General features: G+C 42.4%; 1 protein-coding gene across 2 annotated transcripts in view; it reads left to right on the forward strand.

Annotated features, from left to right (window-relative positions):
- The window catches only part of DHRS7 (dehydrogenase/reductase 7), a 39,262-nt gene extending 30,174 nt beyond the window's left edge, over positions 1 to 9,088 (forward strand). For both annotated transcript variants that reach the window (XM_052783478.1, XM_052783479.1), the window contains exons 4-7: positions 523 to 762; positions 6,334 to 6,456; positions 7,916 to 8,131; positions 8,883 to 9,088. In XM_052783478.1, coding sequence (XP_052639438.1) covers positions 523 to 762; positions 6,334 to 6,456; positions 7,916 to 8,131; positions 8,883 to 8,918 — 615 coding nt within the window. In that variant the 3' untranslated portion in view covers positions 8,919 to 9,088. The remainder of the gene's footprint in view (positions 1 to 522; positions 763 to 6,333; positions 6,457 to 7,915; positions 8,132 to 8,882) is intronic.
- Positions 9,089 to 11,724: the final 2,636 nt, after the last annotated feature.

Raw genomic sequence — 11,724 nt, forward strand, 5'->3', positions numbered from 1 at the left:
AGAGTATGGAGTTAAGAAAACAGCAGTCAGGTGTAACTAATGTTAAGTACAAGCTAGGCCTTTAGTCCATTGATATTTTGTTTTCACAGTGAAATTATTGATAACAGATTTGTTTCTTCTGTTCTTTACTCTAGTTGTTTTCTGGTTTTGCACAAAACGTATTTTCAGAGGTCACCTTGCAGGACCTGAGCATTAAGTATTATTTGCTACAGTGCAGTAGGGTTAAAAAATGTTGTGTGGAAAACAACTTTCCAGCTGCCAGTGTTCCTGTACTAGGAGTTAACCTTGTTTGGCATCAGATGCTGTAATCCTGTTCTGTTGACCCAGCTCAAAATTAGCCAGCCCTCAATTCAAGGGGAAAGTCTAGTGGGTGAGAGCAACTACTGGAGCTTCTTCAGCAGCTGATACATCTTAATTGTGTATGGCAGAGACAACAGTAGAGGGAGGAAATAGTCACTTAACAATTACCTGAGGAAGTGCCAATATATGTGTTATATGAATTTATCGTGTATCTTTCCTGAGATTGATGTTTTGGTCAACAATGGTGGACGTTCCCAACGCTCTTTGTTTGTGGATACAAACCTGGATGTCTACAGTGCCATAATGGAACTCAACTACCTAGGTACAATCTCTTTAACAAAACATGTCCTGAATCACATGATACAAAGGAAAAAAGGAAAGATTGTTACTGTGAGCAGTGTGATGGGTATCATGGGAGCTCCTCTTGCCTCTGGGTACTGTGCCAGCAAGCATGCTCTGCAGGTAAGTTAAATTTCTGATATTAATTAAGTCTTGTTGTGTAGTAGACCAGCATCAGTTAGTACTGTAGCAGAGGACTTCATTCTGTGCAGAAAACACAAGTCTCGCCTGAAATTGCACACAGTGTATGTAGCTTTCTCAGGTTTTGAAAGTCCTTTACAATGAATTTGCTCTGAAATGTGAAATATCTCAGCTCCCAGTGTAGATTTATTTTCCTGGCTAAAATTCAAATGTCATCTTAGTTGGTCCTAACCACTACGTAGTTAAATTCCAATGTGAAACACAAGACCTTAGCTGCTGGCCTCCATCTGAAAGAATACCTAAATCAGAGGATTATTCTGTTGCATATAGAAGCCCTAATGTTCTCATCTTAATTCAGTTAGGGAGGAAATGTCACTGGTGAGAGTTTTAAGACTACAAGAAATCTTTAGGACAGTAAAGTGAGAGCAGTGAGTGGTAAAGCAGACTACTTGGAGAAATGAGAATTCCTGATCTAGCTGGGAACATCTGAACAAATCTTCCTAACAGTTCTGAATCTTGCTGTGGTGTGAAGAACTGGCAGCTCATAGTGTCTTAGGAAGTTATCTTCTGCATAACACTTAACTTTCAATATTGCTTGGAAAGAGTTTTTGAAAGTAGTCTTACTTATGTAGAAAAACATAAAAGAAGAGCTCAGAAAAGTATCTGGGGAAAAAAGAAAGCCTGTATCATTGAGGAATAATTTGTTTAACTAGTAAATTTATTTAGACATATTTGTCTTTCACCACTGTTTGACTTCCTGCTAATGTACATTTTGCTCTCAGTAAAATAAACTTCAGCTGTGCTTAGTGCTGATTTAAAAAACTGGCACCTTCCTACTCCCTGCTGGATTTAAGCACATAAACAGAGTAAATAACTCTGTTTAAGCTGTGGGATCAGTATCTTTTTGACAATTTGACTAACAACAACAAAAATGTAACAAGCGGCTGACACTGCAAAGCCGCTATACACTTGAAAGAATGAAGATGTAGAAGACGGTGACAGGCCTCTGCTAATAAAAACTTTTCAGTTAGTGATGGGGAGAGATCTGCTGCTCTTCATTTGAGTGGCAGCGATGAAATTGCCCATTAGAGGCCAGCTTTTGGTTTAAATCTAGTAGATATTTAAATCAGAAGAATGCAGTGAGCAGAAGCATGAATCCTTAATGCTCCTTTATTTAAAGTGTTCTTTCAGTTGAGTTGTCTTTTGGGTGTGGTGTAGTTGGTCTAAGCATGGCTAATTAGTTGCAGAGCATAAGGAATTCACATGTTGCTTTAAAAATTCAGAACTCTGAATCTCATGTTAAGATAGAGAACACGGAAGAAGCTTTAAAGAGATAGTTTACTAAAATTTCTGGATTAATTAAAAATAAGCTAACTGAACTGCTTATATCTTTGTTAGCTTCTACCTCTGCTCAATAACCAGGCCAGACTCCAAGCCTCCTTTCTTGTTTCTTTCACAGTAACTCTGCAAATAGTAATTGCAGATGTTAAAACAAGATTTGCAATATAGATTTTGAAAAGACTCTGTCTGAGAGTCTCTTATCAGTCTGGAGTTATGGCTAGATGTGGGCATGAAACCCCCAAAAACTAGAAAAGCTTTTTTGAAATATCAAACTTACCAGCACAGTTCAGGTAAAGGAAGTCTGTAGGAATGGCAGTCCTCTTCAGATAGCCCAGTAGCCCATCTCTGACAATGACCAAGAAGAAATAGCTAGAGAGAGGGTAAGGGAAAAATGAGACGAAGCATAAAGTGGTGCTTTTCCTGTTGTGTTTTCCCAGCGTGTATTGACCTGTATTCTAAGATCTTGAAATGAAGGTTGCATATAGGCTCACATATTTAATAACTGGTGGCCAATCTGACTTGAATTTATTACGTTTGCTTTTTTTTTTTTAAATTCATGTCTTGGAGTCTACCACAGCTGACACAGTTAATGCTGCAATCTTAATTAGGCCTTTTTTTAAAAAGTCCCTCCTTTTGTTCTGAGTGTGTGTGTTTTGGTTTGGGTTTGTTGTTGTTGTTGGGGCTTTTTTTTTTTTACATTTCTTTTAAATGGCAGTTGGAGGAGGAAGGAAGGAAGGAATTCTGCTAAGAATTAAAATTTGTTCTTGAAACAATCACACTTTGATTCATGCCAACTGGAATTCTTCATAACAACGTTCTACTGATGAAATTACCCTTCATTTCAGTTCTGGGAGTGCTGTAAGAGCATGAGTCAAGTCCACGGGAGTCTGCATCTGACTGATGCAGTTTCTCTCCTAGTGTGAGGCTCATGGAAATCATGTGCCATTCATCTAGGTGTAATTCATATAACCGGTGGCATTTGGAGTGGATCGGAAATGGTGGCCTTCAAAATGTTCCTTAATCAGGAACTTGTCTAATAAGCACATGTACTGCACTGAGCAGCAACCGCTATTCTCTTTGTGCAGTCTCTGGTCATTAGGGGAATTTCTAAATGTTTCTGTCATAGTAGAAGTCAGTTCAGCCTTGCCTTCTTCAGCATCTTCTAGGATTTGGTCACTAAGCTAGAAAGGCCCAGAGATGGCTTAAAGCAGTTCCTGTTCCAGACCCCCTGTGTCTCCATGTCAGAGCTGGCTTCAGTCTGGGCTTGCAGGAGATGCTCAGATTCTTCCTCTTGCACTTGAGTTCCTTACTGCTCCCAAATCTGGGTCTGTGCCTGCCTGAATTTAAAGAAAAGAGAGCACTTTCTTTTCTTTCTTAGGAATTTTAAGCTTCTTTTCTGGGAGGAAGTGGAAGAATTTCATACCACCTACCTTCGGATATCTAAGATAAGTGCTGGAATTAGAGAACCTGTATATACTGTAGATAGAGCCTCCAGAGGGGACTGAGAGTGAGATTCTGGTCTTCAAGAGGTTCTGCTGAGTGCATATCGGCCAGGACTTCAGCTGAGTAAGTGTCCTGGCCATCCTGTGTTCCCGGTGAAGACTATGCCTCTTCCATGGTGTAAAAACTTGGAACTGCAGTACAAAGGAAGGAGGGGCCACACAAACCCCTTGAAATGGAGGGGCATAGCAGAATGGCCACAGAGCAGAAACAGGAGCTTGCTGTGATTTCTGGCTACGGGCATTTCATGTTTACAGCCTGTGCAACCCATTAATGAAATAGCATGAAGTTGACAGTGCTACTTAAACAGCACTCTGAAAAAAGCCTCAGCAGCCCTACGCTTGGCTACTGTGTGGACAGGATCTCCAAAGATAACATAAGCTCACTGGGCCAGTGCTCAGCTTTTGGTATCTTGCAACTTGCTCAGGTCAGCAAGGCTCCTTTTGTAATAATACTTGGAGAGAAGCAGCAATCTGAGTGGAGTGTGCCAGAGCTGGTGCTCTCTACAGGAAGGTGTCTGAAGTTGCCTACAGAGGTGGCTACTGCCATGTGCCTCTGTGGCTACTCAGGACTGTGGGCAGGTGCCCATTTATAGGTAGAACTTGGATCCCAGAAGCCTACCAGCATTTGAGCAGGTGTAGGTGCTTTGGCACAAGTGACCGAGCAATGTTTCTGGCTTCCTTTTTATCATAGACACCCACCATTCCACCTCCTTGACTCTTGGAAGTACATCTTGAGCTTGTCTCCTTCAGGCAAAATGGCAGTCAATTCTGTTCCTCACCATCCCAAATTGTCAGGCAGTGATAAGGGAGTGTGGGCTGGGAGAGCTCTTGCTTAGTCCTGCTCATGCAGTTCAGTGTTGGTGGAATAACTCACGACTGCCCAAAGAAGGGAAGATGGCTGCATAGGCTACTGTTTAGGCTGTGTTTCTAGGAGAGCCTGGGCTTCCCATCACTGCTGCGGTGACTAGGATACAAAGCACTTCTGAACAAGGAGCAGTACCACATCTTCCCCTCACGCAGGTGGCCATGCTCAAGACACATGCCACCTCCTTTCCCCTTTGGGGTCTAGTGTCTTGTTACTTTTTCCTCAGCTGGACCGATGGCACAACTTTTGTGACAGGACTGCACGACTTGGGGGGTTAAGGGGCCTTTCTGAGATAGGTGGGCTCAGGACTCCTCAGGGAAAGAAGGGGATATGGAAAGTGTGGGTCAGGGCTGTAGCATTAGCCCGGAGTGGTGGATAAAGCACAGCTGTATTGGTGCCACATCTGAAGGTGTGCACAGGGGGTGGAGGAGGCTCCTCTTAGGGCAGGAGGTAATCTATGGGAGGCCCAGGTTTTTAATCCAAAATGACAGGGTGGTTGGCAGGTGTGAGATGCTTTCTGATGTGTAGAGAAGCAGACTTCTGGGCGTATGAGTGTCTTTAGTGTTAGAATTAATCCTCTAGAAGTTACACATCTCCAGGCTTTGATAACATGCTCTGAAGATCTGATACTAGATATGGGGCCTGCAGGTACTTGTAACTTTAAATACATGGTCAGCGTTTTTACAGAACCTAACTGAAAAGTGTGTATGCAATCTATAAGCTGGAATGAGTCACCAGCAATTGGGAAATTAGAACCCGTGTTCTTGGTCATAGGTGTGCACTGGTGTGCAACTCATTGCCTAGATTTAGTGGATTGCCCAGCTGACTACTTCTGGGTCATCACAGGAGCATAGCTGACTGATTTTAGCCCTGTGTTGCAATTTAATGAAGAGCTCTGGGTCAACCTGCCTTCTTCCCAAGCTGGATGGGAGTACAAATTACAAATTTTTACTGCAGTGGGAGAAGTTTATCAGCTTGTGCTCACTCTCTGTCTCTATTGTGACACAACAGTTCCCTGTATTTATTCTAACACATAGTTTTATTAACCAGCTCAAAGATAAGACATGATGTGGTGTTTGCTAAATCATAGCTCTACACTGCTTGACCAGCAACTTTGGTAGGAAGCACCTTCCTGAATTGGTCATATTCCACATAATAGTTGCTGTCTAAATGTGAATTGCTACAGAGATTAAGAAAACTTGTGTCCTGTTAGCTTAAAGAAAACACATACTTGCAGCTTTTGTAATTATAGTTTAACTTAGATACACTGGTATCATATTCCTGAGCTGAAATAAAATTTATATCTATGTGGATGCAAATTTCAAACTCTGCATTGAATTCAGTGGTACAGAGTTACCCCCTAAAATACTAGTATGCACCTTTGACTTAATATGCTGTAAAGATTTCCTCCTTCTCTTATATAAAACCAGTGCCACTTACTCAATAGAAACAATTTAAAATCTTTGATCTCGCCACAAAGAGCAATTCACCTGCAAAAGACAATTTCCACAATATTGCAGTTCTTGCGATTGGTGGCACTTCCACTACCAAAACAGTGAGGCTCATCCTCAGTACAGGGACAGCAGAATCTGGCTGTAGTTTAGAGAAATTACTGTGGTTTTGAGAAGTCAAGGATAGATTCCTCAGTGATTTATATATCAATGTCTATAATTGCAGATAAAATGTTAAATTAGCCATTGAACATGAAAAGTCAAAGAAAGTAGTAGGAATTGCTTTTAGTGGAATACTGTTATCGTTACAACATTAGTATGAAGATACATAGTTAAACCTTGCTACATGCGGAAACACAGCAAAGGAAGCTTACATTATAGTCTTTTCTTCTAGGGTTTTTTTAATTCTCTTCGGACTGAGCTGACTGACTACCCTGAGATAAGTATCATCAACATATGCCCAGGACCTGTACAGTCCAAGATTATACAAAATGTCTTTACAGAGAATCTTGCAAAGGTAAGGACTCAGTTCTGGTGTGATTTTTTTTTCTTTTCTTTTCTTTTTCTCCTCCTAGCAAACACTAACATCTTCTTACCAAGAAGTGCTTTGATTGGTGCAGAACTATGCGTAGGCTTGTAATTCTTTGTGGTATCAAGTCCGTATCAAATGAAAATAAAGTTTGATAATTGTTATGCCTTCTCTCTTCCAACACATACAATCCAAGTCTAGTAAAATTTACTGTACAGCCACCCTGCTGCAGTTTTGGGGGAAAGGCCAGGATTTTCTGGACACTATTCTGCATGCAGAATACTATCCTTTCTGCACAGGTAGCTTTTTGTTTGTCCTAGTCACGATGTTCCCTGTTTGGTTGATGCTGTTGTTGGCAAAGCCACTAGAGTCAGCTGATGCAAGGCTCGCATTCTTTTCCTGTTAGTGATTGTTCAAGGAGAAAAAGCAAAACCTTCCAACTGCACAATTGCTTTTAGTAAAGGCTGTCTAACAAAGTAGCTGGCAAAAATTGCTGCTATGATACATCAAAATGTAATCTATCCTAAATTCAATCAGTTTAAAGCTTGGGATAACCTACCGATGGGTGGGGGTGGAGAATCTCCCGTTGTTGAATTGAGTTCTGAAAGGATTTTTGGCTTGCAAAACTTCATACTTTTGTGAAAGAAAAGATGTACTTTTTGAGCAATCTGGAAAGCACGCAAAACAAATTCCTCAGATTTCAGCATGGCAAAAGTCCTAGGAGGAAGATTGAATCTAGACCAGAATTGCTTTTGCTCTGGGAAATAGAAGAACAGATTGATAGAGCAATCTGTTATTGCTGGAGTGAAATGTATATAAATTCACAGGGCTGTGGCTTACATTCACTAAGTGATACAAGTGGACAAGATTTCAAGTAAGACATCCCTGCCACTGAAGAAGCCTCTGGCTTTTCTCTTGTTTGAGATGACTGCCCACAGAGCAGGGCTGGCAGGAATATTTAAGTTAATGGGGAATGTGGCCTCATCTACTAACTTGGTTACTGAGTAACTTGTAGCATGTAATGGGGTAGGCAGCTGGGAACAGGAAGGTTCCCCTTTCTCAGAGCCCTCAGCTGCAGAATGGGTTACCTGTTCCAATAGATCTATTTCACGATAAAGCAGAAGCCATGCTGAAGCAGGACAGAGTTTGGAGATCCACCTTTTTTAACCTTTGACCCATCAGTCGAGGCATTAATTAAAAGGGTGCTTTATTTAAGCATGTGTGCTAAAGGAAGGTGGGAAGTGTTCCTACACTGAAAACTAGAGGATAGCGAGGGATGGGTTCCCCAGCCCCAGCTGCTGCTGTACTGGCTGGGTTGTTCTACGTGTGCACAGTGCAGGAACTGGGAGGAGTATGTCTGTTGCACAGAGCCTGGCCGTTTCTCTCCCTCTGTTGCTCACAAACAGAAATCCAGTTCTAATCCCTCCTCGCTCGCTCTCCCTTCCAGTCGATAGAGAACAGCGGTGATCAGTCCCACAAGATGCCAACTGACCGCTGTGTCCGGCTCACCCTGGTGAGCACAGCCAACGACCTGAAGGAGGCTTGGATCAGCGACCACCCCTATCTGGCTGTTTGCTACCTCTGGCAGTATGCACCCACTTGGGCTTGGTGGCTGATGAACAGAATGGGCAAGAGGAGGATACAGAACTTCAAGAGCGGAGTGGTAAGTTTATTCCTCTCTCTCCTCTGCTTGCTTGCTTCCTTTTTTTACTCTGCTGACAGACTCTTTAGCCATGGGAATGTTGGGATTGCATTTTGGATCTGTTTCTTTTTTCCTCTCCTCACTTCCCTAGCAGCTGATGCCAGGCCAGACTCCATCGCTGCATGCCTGGTAGTCTAGAATTACTGCAGTGTGGCCACATCACAGAACAGTGAAGTCAGGGTGCCTTGTAGTGCCAAAGGTCTTGCTCTGATCTTCGTCACACGGGCTGCAAGTTCAGATCTCACCATTAACGCAGAGCTGAGCTAGAAGTCACTAGCATAAATTATTTAATGCAACTTGGAATTAAGACTGTTGAAAATCTGTCCCTTGGTTGTGTCTAGTTTTTATATCAGGCACATAATCTGAGCTCCTCCCAGGAGTACCTTAAGCAATACTGCTGTCTGTCAGGGCTCTTCACTCACACTTACATCCCCGAAGACAGCTGTGCGGTGCAGTGTTCTGTTCTTGCAATACTGCTTGGCAGATGGTATTTTTCCTATTGTGTTTTTGTTGAACTTAGTACAAAAAACCCCATGTCAAAGTACTCCAAAAGCAGGAAATGCAAAAATAAGTGTGGCACATGCAACTTAAAACTTCCTACTTCCACACTGTAACTGCCCACTTGTCACAAGCTGTTTCAAGCAAAATAACAGTGTGGGTGAAGGGCTTCAATAAGGGGGGGAAATATTGATTTAATGTACTCTCACTCCAGGACGCTGATGCCTCTTACTCAAGAAAGAAGAAATAAGGACAAATGTGTACAAAATCCTGCTTGTGCTAAGGCTGAGAAACTTTTTTCGTACTGCGTGGCTGCAAACAAAAGCTGTTTTTTATCTGTTGCACCTTTGTCATCATGTAACTTCACAAATCTATCGAGGTATACACACTTGACTAAATAAAAATCTCTTTCTAAACATACCTGTTTCATATTAAACACCCATAGGCTGAACTTTTAAGCTTACAAGAATTGAGACAGAAGAGGGTCAGGCAGCATTATGTTGTTTTTCTGCTGCTATGGCAGTAGTAAATACTTGGTGAGCAGGCTAAGAATTGTATACCCACAGGATCCTGTTTCTCTCACTCTCCTTCCTAATGGATGTTGAACAAAAAAACCCCCAACCCCACAAGTAGAAGCTTGCGATATAAAGGGTAAGGATGTATAGTTTGCGTTTGTGAAGTGTTCCTTTGGGAAAAGGAGATTATATTTCATCTTTGGTGTACAGGTGGTCTGAAAGCAAAATGTGTATGTAGGGCTAAATCCCTGATGGTGTGGCACAACATTTAGAAGTGCTTAATCTTTAGGTCTCTTAGCACCACTGCAGAGTCTGCAGTCCTCAGTCTTCTGGTTGTTCTGTGAAGTCCGAGTGTATAGAGAAGCAGCGGAGAAGGGCGAGAGTGATGGTGTAAGTGTAACCCCTGTCACAGGCGGTACTCAGCCTTGCTCTGAACCTGGCACATGTTAAATTTATAGAGCATCAGGGAGCAAGGAGCAGGGGAAGGTCCGGTAGCAGAACAGCCTCTAGCTGCAAGAGGGGGCACGGTATTAATGAGAAATCCTTTTCACAGCAGATTGCTTACAGCCAAGACACCAGTGCTAGTGTCAGAGCTGAATTAGGGCAGACATTGCTTTATAGGTAATTTAAGCATGAAATAGAAGCTGAGGTCGCAGCTCAGTCAGAAACAGGCTCTTCCATACAAAGCAGAGGCCAATCTCAATAGTACAGGTGGTGTACTGGACAGCAACAGCTGTGAGGAACTGAGGGCTGTACTTTTTAATTACCATCCCATTGCCACCCAATTCAGCTGTTAGCTAGAAGTACCTCTGTAGTGGTAACCCACCTGTACTTACAAGCTTGGTGACCTTCCTGCTGCCAAAGTCCTCAGAAATGTTTGGATGTACTTCAGGCCACACACTATCCAGGTAAGAAAAATTCTTATATCATCTTACATCATAAAAGAGTAACAACCCATTTATAAATTATTGAAACTTCCCAGCCATGGCTTATTCTTTGCGAAGAGTGACATTTTTAACATGGCATTTAACAAAGATGGAAACTACTGTCTAGGGAAAAAAAAAAAAAGACTAGTTAAATGACAAGCGTCTCCTCTCATGCTGTCCTGGAAGAACGGAAGGTTCATTTCACTTGCTAACGCATCAGTTCCCATACTGCGGTTTGTGAAACGTGCTAAAGAGGCAGCAGTAAGTCTGCATGACAAAATGCAGCAACTCGTAATACAACACATGTGCAGATGATGTTCACAGGATGCTTTAGCTTCCATCCTCTAATCCACAGAAGATTTGGCAGTATTGTACACAGCAGAAGGCTTGCTCTCAATTTACACACAGGTTTCTCTGCTTTTTCTCTACCAAAAAAAGTGTAAGCCTTTGCTCAAAGAGGAGTTCACTGCTCTTGCTTGAGATAAGGACAGTTGCTGCTAGATGTGTAAACGCGGACCCACTTTCATGGGAGCATGAGAAGGAACAGCATGGAAGGATTCACAGTAGAGATGACAAGGACCAGGTGATGACGAAATCGCCTCTTGCGGAGAGGAAGCTGATGTTCAAGAAAAATGGCAAAAGCAGCAGCTTTCCAAAAAGGACAAAGCATTTGCTATTTGAAAACTTCACTTCCCTAATGCCTTGTTCCATTAAACCGATTCCTGTATGGGACATGAATGGGACAGAGGCAGCCTCCAGGACTTAATATTTGGTAAATGCTCAGAAAAAGGGGTTGGAAATCCTCTAGTAAGGATTTAAAACTCTTTAAAACTGATCTCGTTAAATAAAGGTTCTCCAAAGCCACGATGAAGGTGTCTTATGCTTACCTTTGTGATGAACATCGCAATCTGTAAAGCAAGTGGGTGTTGGTAAGAATTAAGTAAAGCGGATGCACGTACCTGGTTAGAAAACAGAGCAGTTCTCAGTGGTCACACGGGAAAATGGTGGGGTGGCCTGTCGTAAGCTCAGTCCTAGATACTCTGTCTGGTACTAGTACTCCATCAGTAATCCAAATAGCAGCATGTATTCTATGCTTATGAGAGCTGCAGACAAGACCAGGCTGGAAGGTGCTCTAAATTCCTGATAAATCAGAGAAATGCTCCAAAACAAACAGGACACAGTTCAAGAGCATGCAAACAAAACAACACACTTAACAGGGGCACTCGGCTGCACAAATTTGTGATACAGAACAAGAGGCTGTAACTCATGTTTCTGCCAAAAAAAGAATCTAAAGAGGGTTACAGAAAATCATAACGTGAATCGGGGTCATACCGTTGCAAAACATACTGGAACGTACAGTGAACTGGCTCTGTATATGAATGAATAAGAGGCTGTAGGACATGCTGCCTGCGATAGCAGGGGACAGGATGTTACAGCGCGTTAGAGCCCAACTCCACATTCCTGTGCACAAACAGGAATTCTGCACATCACTAATTCTGTTCCTCCATCTGGTACCAATCGGGATCTCTGCTGGAACACCAGGGCCAGTTACCAGCAACCCTTTTCAAGGCAGCTGGGTACCAGATGGAGAGAACCAGAGGAAAGCAAGAGAAAA

The sequence above is a fragment of the Harpia harpyja genome, chromosome 3, assembly GCF_026419915.1.
Source record: "Harpia harpyja isolate bHarHar1 chromosome 3, bHarHar1 primary haplotype, whole genome shotgun sequence".
Classification (NCBI taxonomy): Eukaryota; Metazoa; Chordata; class Aves; order Accipitriformes; family Accipitridae; genus Harpia; species Harpia harpyja.